The following is a 19263-nucleotide window of genomic DNA, read 5'->3' as shown; positions in this document are numbered from 1 at the left end:
CAAATCCCTTTAAAACAGTGCTAATGTGATCTCCCATAATGAAAAGCAGAAGTAAGGGGTTTCCTCTTTTCTATTTAAATGATGTTGTCTCTACACAGCTGTTCAAAATTTAGTCTTGTAGCATATTGAATCCTGCTCCAAGTAAATTTGCTGGACATCCAGAGAGAAAAAACAGTACAGTAGAGTTCTCTCTTTTCCACTGTACACTTGGGTAAAAAATTTTGAAGTACAGCAGAGTTTAACTGAATTTCAGATGTATAAAAGGGTGAATTGATAACTGTGAGTAACTATCTCTTTATGATTTCAGCAGTAAGGAAGATAGGAAAGGCTGAATCTTTAAGTGCAGCTTCAACGGACATAATGTAGGAAATGAATTAAAAAGTAGTTAAAACATTGAGTGCTGGGTTTCTGGATAGTCTTATCTTATTTTCTGCTTCCAAGGAGTGGATTTCCCAGCAATTCCCACTGAAGCAATTATTCTTGTTAGTTAAGGTGAACAAAGCAAACTTCAGGATATCCTTTGCTGGGAACATAGGGGCTAACCCTTGGAAGAATCTGGTTTCTGCAGTGAGGAAAAGAGGGACAATTATCAGTACTAAACTCTTCCAAGCACTGCATCTTGTGTATTACTGAGTGAATTGTGAACTTGCCAGACAAGCTGTGTTCAGGCCTTGTCTGGCTTCTTAAGTGGTGTTTTTGTAACTGGGTTCTGACCCTGTCTCAGCAAATGGAACCAAGTGGTGGTGTACAACAGCTCCTTCTCCATGTAAATGTGTGTGTCAGCTGTGTGTGCACATACTCACCCTAAACATGTTGTTTACATTTTGTATCAGCTTGTGCTAAGGAAAAACCTGGCACCTCATGGTGCAATGTGCTCCCTATGGAAAAGACAAGATTGGAGCTTGAATACTGATGAGTGGCATCTGCAGCGAGGGAATCACGATCTAGAGTGTCCTGTGAAACAGAAACACACCCTGGAAAACACAGACTGTGTGAGAAGTTAGGGCCACACCTTCAAAACACTTCTCCTCTCTTTCTAACTTTGGACCCATTCCCACCTTATCACTCAGCCTAGAGCACTGAGTGTCACATCCAGTTGATCCTTGAGCATTTACAGGGATGGAGACTTCTCCACCTCACCAAGAAGCCCCTTCCACCCTTTCAGTGCCTGACCACCCTTTCAGTGAAGAAATTCCTCCTAAAGTCCAGCCTGAGTCTGCTCTGGCACAGCTTGGGGCTGTTTCTTCATATCCTGTCCCTGTTCCCTGGGAGCTGAGTCCAAACACCATTGGCTGCCTCCTCCTGTCAGGGAGCTGTGGAGAACCAGAAGGTCCCCCCTGAGCCTCCTTTTCTCCAGGCTAAGCCCTCCCCCAGCTCCCTCAGCTGCATCTTATCATCCTTGTGCACCAGACCCTTCCCCAGCTCTGCTGCCCTTCTCTGGGCTTGCTCCAGCCCCTCAATGCTGTTCTTGCAGTGAGGGGCCCAGAACTGGATGCAGCACTCAAGGTGTGGCCTCACCCATGCTCACTACAGGGGGACAGTGTCCCTGCTCCTGCTGGCCACACTTCCTGACAGGATGCCATTGGCCTCTTGGCCGCCTGGGCTCATGTTCAGCAGCTGTTGACCAGCACACCCGGATCCTTTCCCAGTGGGCAGCTTTCTAGCCACTCTGTCTCCAGCCTGTGGCACTGCCTTGGGTTGTGACCGAAGTGCAGGACTTTTCACTTTACCTTATTGAAGGAGCACAAGGACACAATGAGGCTTTTATAAAATTCTCCATTTTGTCCTGTGGTCTGTTCTGGGAGAACATTTCAGACCATATCCAACCCAAACTTTCATATTCCTAACTCCAATTGATTTGATGCATTCTCAAGCTTTTTTTTTTTTTTTTTTTTTTTTTTTAATGTTCCTGTGTTCGACATTGCCAGTGTGTGACAGCTTTGCGTGACATATGGAACTGATGGTGTTTCAAAGCTCCTCACGCTTGTCAGAAACTTCTTGTCTGCCTGAGTCTGGAACCTGGTGATCTTGTGTTTTGCACCCGGCAAAGCGCAGTAACATGATCCATCTGTTGGCTGTTGAATTAGCAATGAAGTAAAACAAAGCCCGTGTGCAGAGTGATGTAACAGAGTACCTGTCTGTGACAGGAATGGTTTTCAGGGGGATGTTTTCTAAAATCAATCGTATTGTATTCATTCATCCTCCTTCAAAGGATGAATGTTTTAAATCACATTGCTGAGGTTCCTGGGGCCTTGGACTGTCCCACCATTGGGTATCAATTTTACCTTGGTCATATCATACAATCAAGGTTGAATCATACAATTAAGGTTGAAGACCTCTAAGATCATCAGGTCCAACTCTACCACTAATCTATGGCCCTCAATGCCACAACTACAAAGTTTCTGAACACTCCAGGGATAGTGATTCCACTGCTGCCCTGGGCAACTTGTTCCAGTGCTTGAACTGTGGCATGAAGCATGAAGGGATCTTTGTTCTTTCTTAGCTTGAATGGTGCTGTAAGAAAAAAAAAATCACTTTAAATTGTGGCTGTAGACCTTCAGAAATCCCTCCAGCATAGAGATGATCATATAAAGAGGACACTGCTGAAGCTGGAAGACCTGTGTGAGTTCCAGATGTCTGTAGTTCATCATGGGCAGGTCACTCTCCTGTGTCTTAATTTCCTTAGCCTTAAAGTAGAAATTAATGTTAAACTTTCTAAATTGTCCCATGCCTTACCGTGATTAAATGTGCTGTGTTGTATGTGCTAAGTTTATGCTATTATTATAGCATAAAATCATAGAGAAAATAAAAATTAAAAGAGGAAAGCATTGCAAAAACACGTCTTTGGAGTAGAGGAGCTGGTTGGGATGTTGGAGAGTCTTTATTCACCATTGCAGGTAGATGGTAACTGGTGTCACAAGCAGCTTGAGAAACATGTGCACTCATGACTGAAAGTCCCTGGGGTAGAAGTGGATCGGCCAAATCCCAGGGTTGTACTTGTACACACCCATAAAGTATCCCATCCAGGGCAAGCTGCCTGTTGAGGTGTTCTCATTGTTTGGAAATTTGTTGTTGGGAAGATGTTATCAAGCTCTCAGCACACAGTTCTCAGCAGTGTCTCAGTGCATGCCAGTCCCTTGAGGCAGAGGCTGTCTGGGTTTGCCTTCCACAGAGCCAAGCTCACTGTCAGCACTCAATTAGATGTGTACACACGATTTGTGCTGACTCAAAGCTCAAAGATACCCACTAGGGTTTTTTTGTTGAGCATCCTTGTGTAGAGAAAGCTATTTTCACCTGACCCTGAACCTTTCTAGCATTATTCCTGATAGGAGAAGATAAGCCCTGTGTGCTTAAAGTCAAAACCAAAAGAAGGGACCTTTTTTCAGAGGTGCCTGTGATCTGCTCAACCTTCCAGGAACTGAGGGACAGCAGCCCCTGTGTGCCTCTGTCACTGCCTCTCTTCCTTCTTGATTCTACTCTGTGGATGGTCTGCTGGCAGGAGAAGCCCCTCTCTGAGATTATCTCTGGGTTGATAAGTCCACTAAACAAAAGTCCACTAAAGACAAGAGCAAGTGAGGTGGAGACAAGTGTCTTTGGAACCACAGGGAGGAGAGCTGTCAGGTCAGAGCCTTTTCAGGGAATAGCTGTAAAGTCAACCTGGTAAAGTTTTGTTTGGAGAGAAAGAAGAGAAAAATAAAAGTGATGGCGTCTAGTTCCAGGAGGCAGGAGCTTTTTGTGACTGTTAAATAGAAAGTCTACAGTTCCTTCCTCTTCTCTCAGCTCCTTTGTTTCCACTGTTGGATTTACTTTTCCCCTGGGTACACAGGCAGCTCTTGAGAGGGGAAAGTGTGTCTGAATAGCAGCTCTCTGGCCATAGTCCTGAAACAGGACTGAAGCTGCAGTACATGCAGCAGCAATAGAGGCTTGGGATGATGAGTTCCTTGTCTGGTGGGTGTTTGGGTGGGATGTGTAAGACTTTTTATGCCGCACATTGTTGTAATTCCAGCCATGCACAGAAAAAGCTGGGCAGTGCTGGCTGAGAAAGTGCTTGTGCACCTGTACAGGGTGGGACAGGCATCCAGAGGCAGAAATAGACACCAAGCCATCCTGTTTGGGCAATTACACTCTTCCTGCCTTCTCACCACAGGCAGCATTTCAGTGGCTAAGCCACAAAGGGAGGAATAAAGACAAATGGGTTCTCCTTTTGAAAATACCTGTACTTAAAAGAACCTCCCTCCTTGATGGTATTCACTCTGTGTCTGTTTATTCATCCTTTGCTCACATGATAATTTACTCCTGCAGAAATGTATCTCAGCTCCACCCTGTGCTGGGACTGAGCCACTTTTGCTGGCACTGCTGGAGATCATTTACCAGGAGAAATGATCTGTACACATCCATAATGGGATTGCCAGAGCTATACCTGCCCACAGCTGCTCCCAGTGCCATCACTGCCTTCGCAGTAGCTCATCTTAAATCCCAGTGGGTTTCTAACCCCGCCCTGACTTGCACTCTATATCTCTTCAAGAGCTGTAATATTCTGGGATGTCTCTAAGTGAAAATGGGAAGAGGAGCTGTTGATTGGGAAGAGCAAAGTGCAATGCCAACCTTTGTCCCACTGCTGCCCTAGTAGAAAAGATTTGTGGCTGTGGTTGAGCTGAAGCAGCAGCTTCTGTGGTGTCACTTCAGTGTTATTAATTTGGGAGTGGGTGAGTGCAAGGAACAGAAAATGCTGTGGAAGAAGGGAGAGAAGCCAGAGAGGAAGAGGCTGGCACAAGTGCCAGGCTCCTTTACTGGAATGCAACCCTCTGCCTTATGCTCAGCCCTCTTGCCTACAGATTAAACATGTTTCTGCTGCCCCTCTCTCCAAGTGAATATGCTGCAGTTTTGTGTCTTCTGGATGATGTCTCTCCTTTGTAGTGTTTAGTTGTCACAGAACCTCATAGAACCTCCTGTTCTAGAGTAACTCAGATTTCCATCCCACCTGGGTATGTGCCCTACTTTTGTTCACCTCTCTTCTGCCAGCCCAGGCTGGGGTTCAGGAGTCTCGGCTGTCACTGGCAGGAGAAATTGCAAAAATTGATTCATGGGAAATGCCTGTAACAGGAAAATCCTTTTGACAGACCACACAGCCATCATACTCTGCATTTATTTGAGTCAATCAATGCTCTGATGCATATTTGGGTCATAAATACTTTGATATAAATTGCATTTATTCTTGTGACAGCTGTGTTCCATTACCTGTTATTTATTTGGCTCTGTTGTCCTTTCATTTTACACCTAGTGGAACTGTCAAGCCAGCTGCTTACCACTGACAAAGCTCACAGCTCAGAGTCTTCCAAAAATAAATCCTCCAAAGGGATTTGAGCAGCAGAAGGATGTATATTGTTGGAAAGTCATTGGGCAATCTTTTTTTTTGTTTGTTTTATTTGAAAGAGTAGCTTTGTCCATTTTGCCCAAATTCCAGAATTATACTTTTCATTTATGATCCAGAGATCATTGAAGCTAATAATCCCACTGATTAATGTGAGTTTTGAATCACACCCTGCATGTCTCAAAGTTTAATTAACCATACTATTTGATATTTGAAATGGTGGGATGCTGACTTGGATGTTTCTAATTTTCCCTTGGAAGCTTTTTCAGTTTTGTGTCTTTTTACATCATAAAAATGGCAGAATATGGGATTCTGAGATGAATGAATTGTAGTGTCCTTCCAAAAGAAAGATCAAACTGCAGTGGTCACACTGGTCTGGACGAGTCACAGTCATTTTCTGCTTCTCATTCCCAATGAACAGCCACGTATCCTTCGTGCCAGGTTGTTGCACCAGCTTTGCAAAGTGCCAAGCCCTTGGTGTTAATTCAGGAAAGCACTTAATCATGGAATTGATGAGTCTAAAGTGCCTAATATAAGCATGTGCTTAAGTGCCTTGTTGGAGTGGGGCCAGTGCAGATGTGCCATTGCTGAGCAGAGATTTGTGAGCTACTGCTGGTCTAGTTTCTCTGTAAAACAGAGGTGAAAACACTGCTTGTAGTTTTATTCATAGGTTTTGTTTGCACAAGGATTTTGGGACAGATGCAGGGACTGAGTTCTGTCAGTAGAGTTTATGTGTGAGCTAAACAGCAAAACTGTCCATAGCATTGCTACTGAAGTATGTGTGATATGTTGCATGTGTTGCATTTCAGGCCTTAACATTTCTCCATTATCTTGATTTATTTTACTCTAAATGTAAAAAGAGTAATCCTATAATTTAGTTCAAATATCACAGTGCAAAATACATACACACGTGGGTCACAAAACACAGATGCAAATGGATGTGTATTATTTATAAAGCTGCTTTGACATCTTAATATACTAAAAAAAATACATTTAATCATAATTCAGCATTCTGCACATTTTTGAACTATCACAAATCATCATCCATGAAAAATTCATTATTTGGTTCTTAACCATTTTAATTTTCTATGCACATTCCACCCGAAAGGGGGTGTGTGCTCTGCTCTTGTGTTTGTGGGGGTTTTTTTGTTTTGTTTTGTTTTTTGGTTTTTTTTTTTTATCTATTCTATCCCCCCACCCCATTTTATACAATGAAAAGTAGACAGCTGAGGTGTAGGCTATGCCAAAAGCCCACAGTGCCCTCAAAGACCTACTTGAAAACAAATGAGTGTAAGGACTGTGTGACTGTAGAGAGATCTCTAGGTATTCTGGTGTCCTACCCAAATCCTTCTGGAGTTGCTGAATCCCAGACAGCCAGTTATAGTCAGATTTCATACTACACACCAATAACATCCATTAATTGCCCTTATCCAGTTCTCTAATGTGGACAGAAAAAAGCCAGGTATAAATCATCTTAAAACATGGAAATTTCTGCCAAAATCCAAATTAATAAGGAACATGGTGTGAACGCCCCATCTCAGGTGTTCTCAGGGGGTTCTCAGGTGTTCTCAGATTGTTTTGAGATGGGCAGAGGAGTGAACTCTGAATTGAGGTGATTTTGCAGAAGTTACACTGTCAAGAGCCTCATTCCTACATGACAGGAGCTCTTAGGTTAATGCTTTGGGGGTTTTGGAGGGAAGAAAGGGTCAACTTGAAGTCTTCCAGATGAGGACAATCCTGGCCTATTTGGACTTTGTTGGTTAAAACTCTTTGTTCTAATGAAGCTGTTGCTCAGTGATGGGTTTAAATACAAGTTTAGTGATGGTGAAAGGACCTAGTGAGGAAACAGGGCTGGTGTCAGTAGGATGATAGTGGTGTTTACTGGTGTTCCTCACTGTTTCATAATTTCTTTTAATTAGGAAGGAGGGAAGGATGAAAGAACCTCAGCTTCTGTGGCCCATTTCTCTCAGGTGTCTGCTGCAAGAACCGACAAGGAGCCCTTGCCTTGTTTTCTGTTTGCTTGAAACTCCTTCCAATCTCCACCTTCTCAGTAACTTTTAAGCAGAAGCTCTTAATTTGTTCTGTCCTGGTTTTGCCCATCCCCAGATCTGAGCTCAGCTGACTGTGAGGGGCTGGTGCTCTCAAGTAATATGAATTCACTGGTCTGAAATTTCTCTGGGAATGAAAAATCTGTTTGATTAAGGAAGCACTGACTTCAGAAAGCCTATCGGCCTGCACAACTCTGCAAGGCAGGGCTGCAGAATGTCTAATTATTTGGAACTGTTCTCTAGAGGATTTGGCTTGCAGAAAATTAGTCTTCCTGTTCTTGGTCTGATGTTTATTAAGTTTCTTTCCTTTTTCTCTCCTCTGCAGTTTTTATCTGTAGTTTCATGGTCGCGGCGCCGATCTTTGGTTACCTTGGTGACCGGTTCAACAGAAAGATCATTCTCAGCTGTGGGATCTTCTTTTGGTCAGCTGTCACTTTTTCAAGCTCCTTCATCACTGAACAGGTAAGATCTTTGCAAAGATGCTTTGCAGAGTGTTCTGAAAAGATGGACAATATATTCCTAAATAACTCCCCATGGCAGTGTGCTCAAGGGGAACATATCCCTCTCGTGTGTATTTAACATTTAGCATGTTGTATTATCTGACCTTTGTGGGAGAAGTGTGCTCTGTGTAAATGTGTTTGCTTAATTTGAAAGCTGTCATCCTTTGATCGTGCATATTCATAAAAAGAAAAAGATGAAGCATGTCTAAGCAAGAGTTTCTGTTGACATAAGGGCTTTGTTTTGAGGGAGATCCTAAAGAAGCTTTAAAAGGCTTTACAAAAGACTTGGGAAAATGAATCCATGGCTACACAGTGGTTCTTTTGTCTTCTAATATGTAACTGAAGCCTTTGGATTTTGTTGGGAAGTCTGCTTGTGGTATGTGGAATAACAAAATGCACCCAGCAGTGGTTTTACAGACACACTTTGGTTTCTGTCCACTAAGGCAGAGAAGGTGGATGATAGCACAGAGATCACAGTTTCAGCTCCTTTAACACTTGTCTGTGGATTTGTCTTGGGAAACTGCTGATGGAGTTGTCAGGCTCACCTAATTTTGACAAGCTCTGTATGCCTCTTCTGCTCGCAGGACAGCTGCAGTGCCCCATTCTGAGCACTCCTCACTGCATTAATTTTCTTGTCTGTCAGAGGCATTTGGAGGAAACAATGATCTGGCAGTTTCTGGGGGGGGGGAAATATCCTCTTGTTTAAATCATATTATGATGGAGATTTAATTGCTGCAGGTGGCAACATTCCTGCAGAGACAAATCACAGCTCCTGGCATCATCAGACTGATTTCCCCAAGGGAGGCAGGGACATTCCTCATCCTTTCTGTCCAGCTGCGTTCCAGAGATTGCAGCATTGTGGTCACGCCTAAATGACAACCAGGGACTAAACCTCTCCACCCTTCTCCATCCTGCCCACCCACATGCTCTTCAGTTTTTACAAAAAGAGAGTTTCCACTTAAAGCAGGCAGTGGCACTCATGTCAGTGTGACTTTCACCAGGATTGGTTGTTGCTGCATTTCTAAAGCAAAATGCATATGGCCAAATGTGGAAGCCTTTAACTCAGGAAATTGTTCTGGGTTACCCTTGGCCAGGAAGCACCTTTTCCAGGGAAAGAATGCCTCTCATCTAAAATAAGGGAGGATTTTTTTGTTTTCTCTTTAATTTTTTTCTTTAAATGTTTCTCATAACATTCTGCAAAAGCAGCTTTGATCAGAGCCCAAAGAAAGAAGCATTTTAGAGAGAACCAATGACCTTCTTATAAACATGTCTTGTGTTACAGACATATATTTATGCTTAGGTTCTCATTGACCTCCCTGCAGCCAACTGGGTCCCACAGCTGGAGGTAGGGGAACACTGGAACTGGACTGATGTTTTCAGAGTTGAATTTCAGTTTTAGAATTTGGGGCTTATAAGCTGAAGTAGTTCAGGAATTAATATATATTAATCTTTATGGTTGTTTGTGTACAGGGGCTCAGAGTGGCAGTAGCATATGTTTGGAATCCAAACCCAGTGTTTTGGAAGTCATAAGAGAAACAAGATCAAAATACCCAGACCTGTATTAAGCCATCCTGGATATGCATCAGTACTAACTCTGGACCCCAAAGACCATCTTGACAAAAACCACCCTAACACTTAGAAAAATCCCCTGTCCTGATTTTCCTGCCATCCTCAACTCCAGCAGAAGACTTAGCTATTAATCCAGAGGTCCTGTTAGTGACTCCAGGAGGTAATGGAGAATGTTGCAGCTGCTGTAAGGGTGTTCTCTACCCAGTGGCTGCAGCAGCTGAGCAAAGTCCTCAGAATAATCCAGCTTCCCATGTTATCCCTCCTGTTGCATCACTCTGGGGAATGGGTTCCCCCCCAGAGACCCCTGTAGCTGTAACCATGTTAGTTTAACCCTTCCTTCCTTTCTGGACCCAATTGGCTGGGAGCCAGTTGTCCTTTCCTGAGCAGGAGGGTGGAAAAGGCCATGCTTTTCCATTGTTCACTCTCTTTCCCTCTTCCTCCCAGGGAATGAATGTCTTGGACCACATCGGGGGTTAGAGCCTCTTTTGGAATCTTTTGCCTTAACCCTGAAATATTTCCCCCAAAGCTCACTCAGATCTAGGCTAGCCTAATAACTCCAGGGGGCTGTGGGGGAAAGTATTTCACCCTCCCACTTTGATGTCCATGTTGGAGGACGGATCCCTAACTGGGAAGACATGCCACATTGAACAAGGTGAATTCCTGACTTGCTAAAAGGGTCAGAGAAGAGCTTGTTTTTTTTTTTTTTTTTTCATGTAGGCATGTTTCCTGATCTTTATTGTCTAGGATTCATTTGAGGAGTAAAATGTTGCTTTTTCTCTCAACATTTTTTTTTCTTTTAAGACAGTATATATATTTGTTGGGAAGGAGAACAGGGAGCTGAAATATCAAAAACCCTTTGCTGGCAGAAATAAAAGCAGTAGTAAAACTACTTTGAGTAGAGAAGTTCTCACATCCAAATTGACATGAGAACACAGGGCTGGAAGGAGCAAGTTGACACAGGCTGAACCCATTAGAGAACTCCTTTATGTGGCAGCACCAAAAATCCTGAATTAGGTGAGAAAGAGTAGCCTTTCAGGAGGAATAGCAGAATCCCTGTCTTCAGGGGTTGCCTTTCTTCAAATTTTCATGGGGCCTAGTGCCTCTTGCATCCTGTCACTGTGTAATTAAATAGAATGCACAGCCACACAGCTCAAATCTGGAGTGCAAATGGAAAGAGACAGCTTAACAAAGGCCAAAAGCAGCTACAGAGCTGGTGAACTCTGAAGGCACCCAGTTTGTAAAGCTCTTTGGTAGTGTGTCAGATCCTGGCTAAAATTTGAACATCTGAAGGAAGCCATGAAAAATGCTGTTGTTTGAGTCAATGACTAGATTATTGTGCAAACAAATTTACAGAAAGAGACATGTTCATTCTTATTTGTCCTACTGTCTTGCCACAACTTCATCTGCTGAGCATGGTGCCCTGTGGTCTGGGATATCCCTGGGGTCAGCTGTGTCTCTCCAATTCCTGTGTCCCCCAGCCCTTCTCTGGGGGGTGAGGAGCAGAAAAGATCTTGACTCTGTATAAGCACTTGCTCAGCAGTAATGAAAACATCCCTGGGTTATCAGCTCTGTTCTTAGCACAAATCTAAAACATGGTCCCATACCAGCTGCTGGGAAGAAAATTAACTCTGTCCCAGCCAAAAGCAGCACAAAAGGATTGGAGTGCAGTAAACAGCTCATCTAAGATACTGCCTAAATGCTATTTTATTCTGCTTGGGTTAAAAAAAGTAACTGAAAATCAGCAGATAAATCAGGAATTGGATACATGTGCCATGAAGACAGTTGCTAGAGAGCACTGCCTTTTTAAAATATCATTAGTTATTTATTATCAAGTATCTTTGGGTTCCTAAAATGGAATAATGACTGTCAAATAAATGAAGAATTAATGTCTTATCTGCTGGTAGATACTAAATAGGTAGATAATAGGCTCTCACAATGAAAAAGAAAATCAGGCCAAAATCTGGGGGTAGTTCCAGTGCATATAGAGAGTGAAAGAAAAGAGCAATGCATGAATTACACATATAGCAAAATGGAAACAGGACAACTCATGCTTAAAAGTTTGGTTATTCTTCATAAGATCTTAAATTAATTTTGAAACAAATCACAGTAAGAAACCAAATAAATACTATATCACAGAGTGATTCCATAAATACACCTGTTTCCACGGATAAAAATAGCTAATGATAAATTTAACTAAAGAAAATCATCAGAAGTAGTAAGACTGAGATAATATTGATAAGCTCATTTTTTAATGTTGTCTCATAATTTATGTTAGTACAGAATTTCTCTGTAGAAAGATAAGACATGAGGCCTCCTCTGCTTTGGTACTTGCACATTTCTGCTCTATAACACTGTTTAGCACTTGCTAAAATAAAAGTTCCATTAAGAAATCATTAACAAATTTGTTCAATAATATAAAATTATGTAAAGCTGGTACATATTTAGACTTATCTCTAGATTAACTCCATTTATAGAAGCTTCAATAAATAATGTATGTATCTTAATTTATATTTTCTAAATACAAACACCTGCTTAGAGATTTTCTCCCTTTAAACCTGACTTTAAATCAGGTCTGTACCTACCAGCACAACTTTTGACACTTTCACCTGCAAAACCTTTTCTTGTGTTGTTTTTGGCTTTTGCCAAGCATTTGGGGAAAACACTTGCTGGTTGTTGGTTCATGAACTGTAATAAATCAACAAAAAATCAATAGGCTTTTGTGTGGTATGGAGTCATATTCCAAAGTAATGAACCAAGGGCACAATCTTCATAGAGTTTCTTTACCTGGATGTGTTTCTAACCACACAAAAAGCTAAATATACGTTTGTCTTCCTCTGTATCAATATAAACTCTGATGTAATAAGTAACCAGTTTATTTCCCTAGGAAGCATTTTCATGAGCACAGTGCCTGATTGCACGTGGTGATCACCCTGAGGTGCTTTATATTCCAAGATGTCATTGCAAAGGGTCTGTAATCCCAATTGCACCAATTCTTTCTTTCTGAACAGCTTAATATGAAACGACCTGGTTATCAGGAGTGATCATCAGGAGAGTTATCAGGAGAGTTTGTTTCTGGCTGCTTGGATATCCACATCTATTAGTCATGATAAATGTTCTCAGCTGGTTTGACTGAGCAGCAGATTGTCTTAGGTGAGCCCTGGGGTTTGGTGCCTGGTTTTTGGTTTTTGGTTTTCCTGCCCCTCTCAGCACAGCCCTCTGGGACATCAGGACCCCTCTCCCTCGTGGGCAGACACCTCTATTTTAAAGCAAGAAGGAGCTTGGAGGTGAAGATTCGCAGACTGTTCTCTAGTCTTCTAAAATATTGCTATGTCCATGTAAATATCTTGAATAAAGCTGATTTCTGTGTAAAAGGTGTGCTGGCTTACAAATGGACAAAGGCTTCTGCTCCACCAGGCTGGGAGTAGCTCATAAGCAGCCAGAGCAGGCTGTGGTAATGTGAGTTGGCTGGGAGACACCAGAGCTGCACATGCTAGAAAGTTGGAAAATGTAAAAGTAAAGCATTGACAAGGTAAACCAGGAATGTGCTTTTGAATTCTCCAGTTCTTGGTAAATATTTCTGTTCAGATTTTGATATAGCTAACATGATAAAAAACCTTTTTGCTCCCACTGAAATTTACCTCTGGATAGGTATTTCTCTTAGTGTTTTCTTTTCCTTTTATTTTGATTTATCTCTGGAAGAGGAAGCAAATTGTCCATGGTGGAGTTCCAGTTAGTCTGCAGTGCTTGCTCCTGTCTGAAAGACTTGCCAGATATATTTTTATTTCTAAAGCTTGTCTTTCAAGGAGTTTCTAAAAGAGAAACAACAAATTGTGTGCAGTATGGAACAAATGGTTAGCTGGGTTAATTTTAAAAAACATAAACATAATCCATCTACCCCCTACACATGATGATTCACTATGGGAAAAAAAAAAGCCTTTAGTCTTAAGTGCTCCGGCAGAAGTTGTAATATGAAAGATACAGGTCCTGTGCCCGTGGTTCTACTGTGCAAGATAAATACACAGCTTGAAAAACATAAACAAGCAAAACTGAAATCCCCAAGCCAACATTTTATATGTAAGGAGACTGAGTGTTGTCTTTGAAGTCACCATGAATTACTGGAATGTTTATATCCTACCATTCCGGCCTATTATTTTTGAGCAGAACTCTCTTGTAGAAAAAAGGCAAAAGGGATTCTCCCAGCAACTTTGGGAAGTCAGCTGCGTGTGCATTCAGTCCCTTCCCTCGTAAGCAATTCCTAGCAGGCCCTGTGGCTGTCACAGAAGTGCTGCTGGACTAACTAAAGAGGTTCATGGCCAAAGCTCTTGGCTGGCTCTGCTGTGTTTTGCCAGCTTTGATGTGGCACGGGAGCCCTGCAGACAAGCACGTGCTGTTGACATTTGGATTTCTGCACATTTGGCCTTTGCTAGACTGCTCAGGAGAAATACTACCTGCTGTGGACTCTGTTACCAGAAGGAGGTCAGGTGGGTGCTGCTGCTCTCTGTGTGGGTGGTGTCAGCTCCCAAATCCCTCTGAGCTGCAGTTCTGCCCCTTTGTTCTGCCCCAGTGCCCCCTGCACCACAAGATGCCCTCAGCCTCCTGCGTGGCCTCTGCTCTCTAAAGCGAGATGTGGCAATCTGTGCATCTCCTCTTCTGCCAGCTGTCAGAGCTCTCTCCTCCCCAGAGTGCAGCTGCTGTGCCAGGGGCACTGGGGTCAGTGGGTGCCAGGTGCAGGAGGTACTGTGCTGCACTTAGGTGGCTCAGAAATGCCAGTAAGAGAGGGAAAGGGTAAAGGCTCTCTTTACACTGCAGAGTGGAATCCTGTATGGACTGATTCTGCCCCACTGTCCCTCTCTTGTATATCTGAAAGGAGGTAATTTATAGAGAGATAGTTCCCACAGCCCTTTTTAGAATTATAGAATTGTTAAGGCTGGAAAAGCCGTCTGAGATCATGGTGTCCAGCCATTAACCCAGCATCACCACCATGTGGAAATTGAAAGGCACCTTTTCTTTGACCCCCGCCAGCAAGAAGGCACCTGCTGTTCCTTCCAAGTGCTGTTCCCAGTGCTCTTGTAAGTTTTACTATCTCACATCTTTTCATATGGATTATACGAGGTGTACTGTAGGAAAAAATACACTATTGCTTATTCCTTTAATAATGGAACACTGACTGAGCTGGTCTTAAGGTATTCTGGGTATCTGTCAAGTCTGCTATCATCTTCAGCACAGCTGATTCCAAATACTGCATGAGAAACTTCCTGTAAGAACATTTTCTCTTGCACAGACAAGTGCAATGATTTGAACTCCTGAATCTTGGGTCCTCACTGTTCCCTCAGATTTTGCTAACCAAGGACAGAAGCACTGGGAAAGATTTATATAAATGAAATAGTTGTAGAGTGCGGAATTACTGTCATGTGTTTGTCTCCTGGTCGTTTTATGTTCTTACCTTGTCCCTTTGTATCTGTCACTCTTCCAAGGGAAACTATAAATGTAAACCAGATTAAGGTGTTCTCAGAGCATCAGACCCAAAAAAGCCTATCTATGAGAGCAGGCAGCTTTTCAAAGGTGTTATCAGAAATTGAAGTGCATTTTCTGCTCAATGTTGGGGTTTTTCCATCCAGTATCTGTGTCCGTGTATCTGTGAAGCATTTGGGAAGAGATATTGAAAACACAGCTGGTGATGGCTGCCACGAGAGAGACACAGCACAGTTCCAAAGCTTACTCAGACAGCTTATTCCTGTGATGAGAAAAATGAACTTCAAGTAACTATCATAAGGAATATCTCTACCACACATTGCATTTCCCATCTGCAGAGTGTCTGGAATAGGAATGGTTTTGCTCTCCCTTCTGGGACCTGAGAGCAATCAATATGCACCCCCCACGTCCCACCCTCCCCAGGTGGGGTCAGTCTGGCACCATGTCCTATTCAAATTTCTCAAATCACTCCAGCTGTGTGTCCATAAATGTGCATCCTGCACATTTAGGTCATTAACTGGTCTGAAATCACACAGTATCTGAATCAAACACTGTGGGTACTGAAAGAAGAGATATCTCCATTGCTCAGCATCAGAACTCGCTCTCTGTGTGCTGCTGCAGAGGCTGTGATTCCAGTTCAGTGGAATGAGGACAGTTACTTGCACTGAACTGTCAGACCTGCCCCTTGGAGCTCAGGCATTTTCTAGAGCAGGTGGACAGAGATTTGTGCTGGGAGAGCACCCAGGAGCAGGCTCAAAGCTCAATGCTGATTTGCACAGGGTCTCAGTGAGGGCCCCCTGTAATTGCCTGTCCTGTTTCAGAGCACTGTTTGTTATCTGGGTTACTGGAAGGTGTTGAAACCGTTATCACAGGGTCTGTCATTGTGGTTCTGCTTCAGCTCCTTCTTTAGAAGTCTGTGGGAACCTTTTGTGTGTCTGTTGGCTGTGGCAATTGAGTCAGGCCCTACATCATTGATGCTGTTTCACTGGATCATGGAAACACTTACAGACAGCAGCATGGTGCATGAAAGATTCTTGCAAGCCAAAGACCTTTACAGGTTTGTCCCATTTTTTTTGCAGAAAGCTGAATATATAGTCTTTAGGTTGAAGTGTAGGAAAGTTAATCTGCCGTGTCAGCTAATGGATGGTGTGGAAGCAATGCCTGCCTGTAACATTCCACCTGTCCTGCTTTTGTTGTGCCTGAGCAGGAAATCTCACCTGAGCCAGTTTTTTGCTGAGGAGGCAGAGGGAAGAAGGTATGTTTGTTTTATTTCCAGGCTGTGTGTGTCTTGGAAACATTCCTTCTCCTTATGTTGTCTGTTAAAATGTATATTCTGCTTGTCATGCTGCAGCAGAGGCCTATCAGGGCATGCTGATGGAACACAAATAATGTCTTTTTCTTAACTCTGTGTAAGTGAAAATCTCTATAATGCTTTAGCATTATGTGACAGTATCTTAAGCTCAACCTTGTTCAAAACACTGAAGGAATGGAAGAAAGGGAGAATGCTCCTTAAATAGACTGGGGTTTAATCAGTTGGTGTGAAAAAACAAAATTAAAAAGTAGTAGTGCTGCATGTAAGTTTCCAAGCAAATGTTAAAATAGAAAGGAATTGTAAAATTTCCTATCAGCCTGCCAGGATCCTTGCAGTAGTATTGTGGCCTGAGGAACACAAGTCATTCCAGGTGTGGGGTCCATGGGTGCATGCTGGGCTTCCATAGGGGGATGCCTGGCTTGGTCAGACAAGTTCAGAAGGTAAAGCAAGTCACTGCTGCAGTGCCTGGGTGGTCCTGTTATTTTGGGAATTAGCTTCCCAACTAGCTGTGTATTGAGGGTACAGAGAGGGTGCCAAGTTGGTGGTGTAGAATGTGTGCCTTCATGATCCACTGGGATGGTCAGATATGGGTCTGGAGAAATGTTACCATTTTTGAAGGCTCTAAACTGATGTGTAGTATGGATATATGTGAGACAGCTTATGGATGGTGTTCTTGGAGCTTATGCCGTGGGAGGAAGCACAGTGCTTTAGCAGAGTTTGGTTAATGATGCCTCACAAAGAAAACAATCCATTCATCCCAGGTTTAAGCTCATTAGGAGGCCTGGAAACAAATCTAGACTTTCTATTAGCAGGGTGGTTCTTGAAAGTTGTGAGTATTGTCCTGAAAAACAGGATGCAGGAGAGAGAGAATGTGTTATTCAGGCTCTGGCTTCTGTTCAGATGCAAAAGTATGGATTTGAGCCTTTCTTTGGTTGAGCTCCTGGTTGCCTGCTAATCCAAATGCATCAGTCACTCCTTGGGAAGTGTAAGTGCTTCCTCAATGGCCACACAGTCTTGGCCTCCTGGGTTGTGCATAAAGGCTGGGAAAAGGACCATTATGTTCTAAGTCATGTGCAAATAGTGGGAAGAAGGGAAATGTTTTACAGTACCAGGTGCTAAATGAGTCTTTTGAAGTGTTGACATTTCTTTTAAATGTATAAAGTTCCCAGGCTACACAAAACACTGCATTTGCAATTCAGATAAGTTGAATTAGAGTACTGATCTCAACCCTACTTAATAGATTTTGAGCTGGAAATCCCTGGAAGTGGTGCTGATCATCAAATCTGAAAACATGAGTGATGAAGCCTCATGAGAAGATAGTCACAAAACATCCAAATGTGTTTAGTGTGATTTAATAGGCTGTCATTTTGTCAGATAGGCTGGATTTAAAGAATGAAATTAAGCTACAGCACGACAAAACCTTGTCAATTAATAACACTTCAAAGAGGAACATGACAACCGTTCAAGGAAGATCATGAATAAGAAGCAACTCCGAAGTAGAAGGAATTGGTAGATGCACCACTTTCTCTCTGGAAATCTGATGCTAAAAGTGAAGCATCTCTCAGATATGGGCCAAACATACTGCAAGGTCAGCCTTCTGCACAGTTCTTGGAGGCCTCTGGATCTTGATGGAGTCAGCAAGCCAGGCAAGCGTGAAAACAGAAAGCAGGAACAAAAATCAGACTTTGGAATGATTTAAATGGTTCTTCAGCAAAGTTGCCTGCAAGAGCTGACCTGCTGGTGTACTTGATTTTTAGCATATGCAAAGCAAAATATGCCAAGAATCAGCAGAACCAACAGTATGGGAAAAGTTGCAGGGACTGTACCTTTGTGCTAATTTAATTTAAACCTTGAGGGATTCCCTTAAAATGCGTCCTTCATGCACTCTCAAAAATTGTTCTGCACTTGAAAATGTGTCTAGTGCAGGCAAAGTGTTCACACATGGGTGTCTCAGTCAGTTGGCTGAAGCTTTTTTCAAAGGGTGCTGAGAAATCAGTTTCTGTAATGATTTCAGGGATAGGGACATGGAATTGTGCTCTCCAAGAATCTCCAATCCAAGCTGTTTGATGGATTTGACTAATTTTTTGCTTAAGAATTGGTTCAAACCAAAGAGTTTGAGCCAAGACAGCCCATCATGTTAAAGAGGTTGGATCTCACACATTTTTGTATACATCACTGGAGGTGGAGATGTTGTTAGGTATCAATGCCTGTAAATGTTTGTTCTGAAAAATCTGGCATCTCTTTGTTGCTTGGATTTAGGCTTTGCTTGTGGCTCATCTGTGGCTGGGACACAGTAGCCCATTACTAGCTGTGAATATCCTTTGGTTCAGTGAATGCCACCCCATATTCCAGCTGCATTTGGGAACCTGTGTGTGTCAAAAACCTTGCAGTGTTTCCACAGTTGCAAAAACACATTGTATTTCTTCCAGTCCCTATTTTAGTGATTGTGGTTGTGTTTGCACATCTCAGGAAGGAAGCTGTGATAGTGCCTAATGCCAGAGATATTTGAGGCAAGTGCTGGTAAGCGTGTCCCACTGACAGATCTGGAACAAAAAGCAACCATTTGCTTCCAACCCAGAACTATCAATGTTCTTAGGGGAACTGTTTTGGAAGATACATTCTGGTGTAATGGTTTTGTAACAGGGATAAATGACCACTATTTCAGCCATGTGAAGGGCCATGGACTCCTCGGGGCCTTACACCAGAGCCAAGGATGAAAAGAAGTGTTTTAACTCTGTCTTCTAGCAGGCACTGGGAACATGGGGCTCTTTATGAACCCTGTGATTTATTTGAACATCAGCCTTTTTCTTTAAGGTCTATTTTACAGCAACATTGCATCTGCTGGATGCGGTTTGGTGAGTGAGCAACCTGGTACCTTCCTCCCAATTGCATCCCAGGTCCCTGTCATTAATCCAGTATTAATGACCAAGAAACTAAACTGAGGAGAATGTAAATCCCACCATTTGCATGTTGTAGTATTTTTACCATGGG

The 19263-nt window shown here is 42.7% G+C and overlaps 1 protein-coding gene across 2 annotated transcripts in view; it reads left to right on the top strand.

Annotated features, from left to right (window-relative positions):
• Positions 1-19263, top strand: part of SPNS2 (SPNS lysolipid transporter 2, sphingosine-1-phosphate) — a 134594-nt gene that overhangs the window by 54121 nt on the left and 61210 nt on the right. For both annotated transcript variants that reach the window (XM_053961541.1, XM_053961542.1), the window contains exon 3: positions 7745-7881. In XM_053961541.1, coding sequence (XP_053817516.1) covers positions 7745-7881 — 137 coding nt within the window. The remainder of the gene's footprint in view (positions 1-7744; positions 7882-19263) is intronic.

This window comes from Vidua chalybeata, chromosome 20 (assembly GCF_026979565.1).
Source record: "Vidua chalybeata isolate OUT-0048 chromosome 20, bVidCha1 merged haplotype, whole genome shotgun sequence".
NCBI classification, from domain to species: Eukaryota; Metazoa; Chordata; class Aves; order Passeriformes; family Viduidae; genus Vidua; species Vidua chalybeata.
This window is presented reverse-complemented; position numbering and strand designations above follow the sequence as displayed.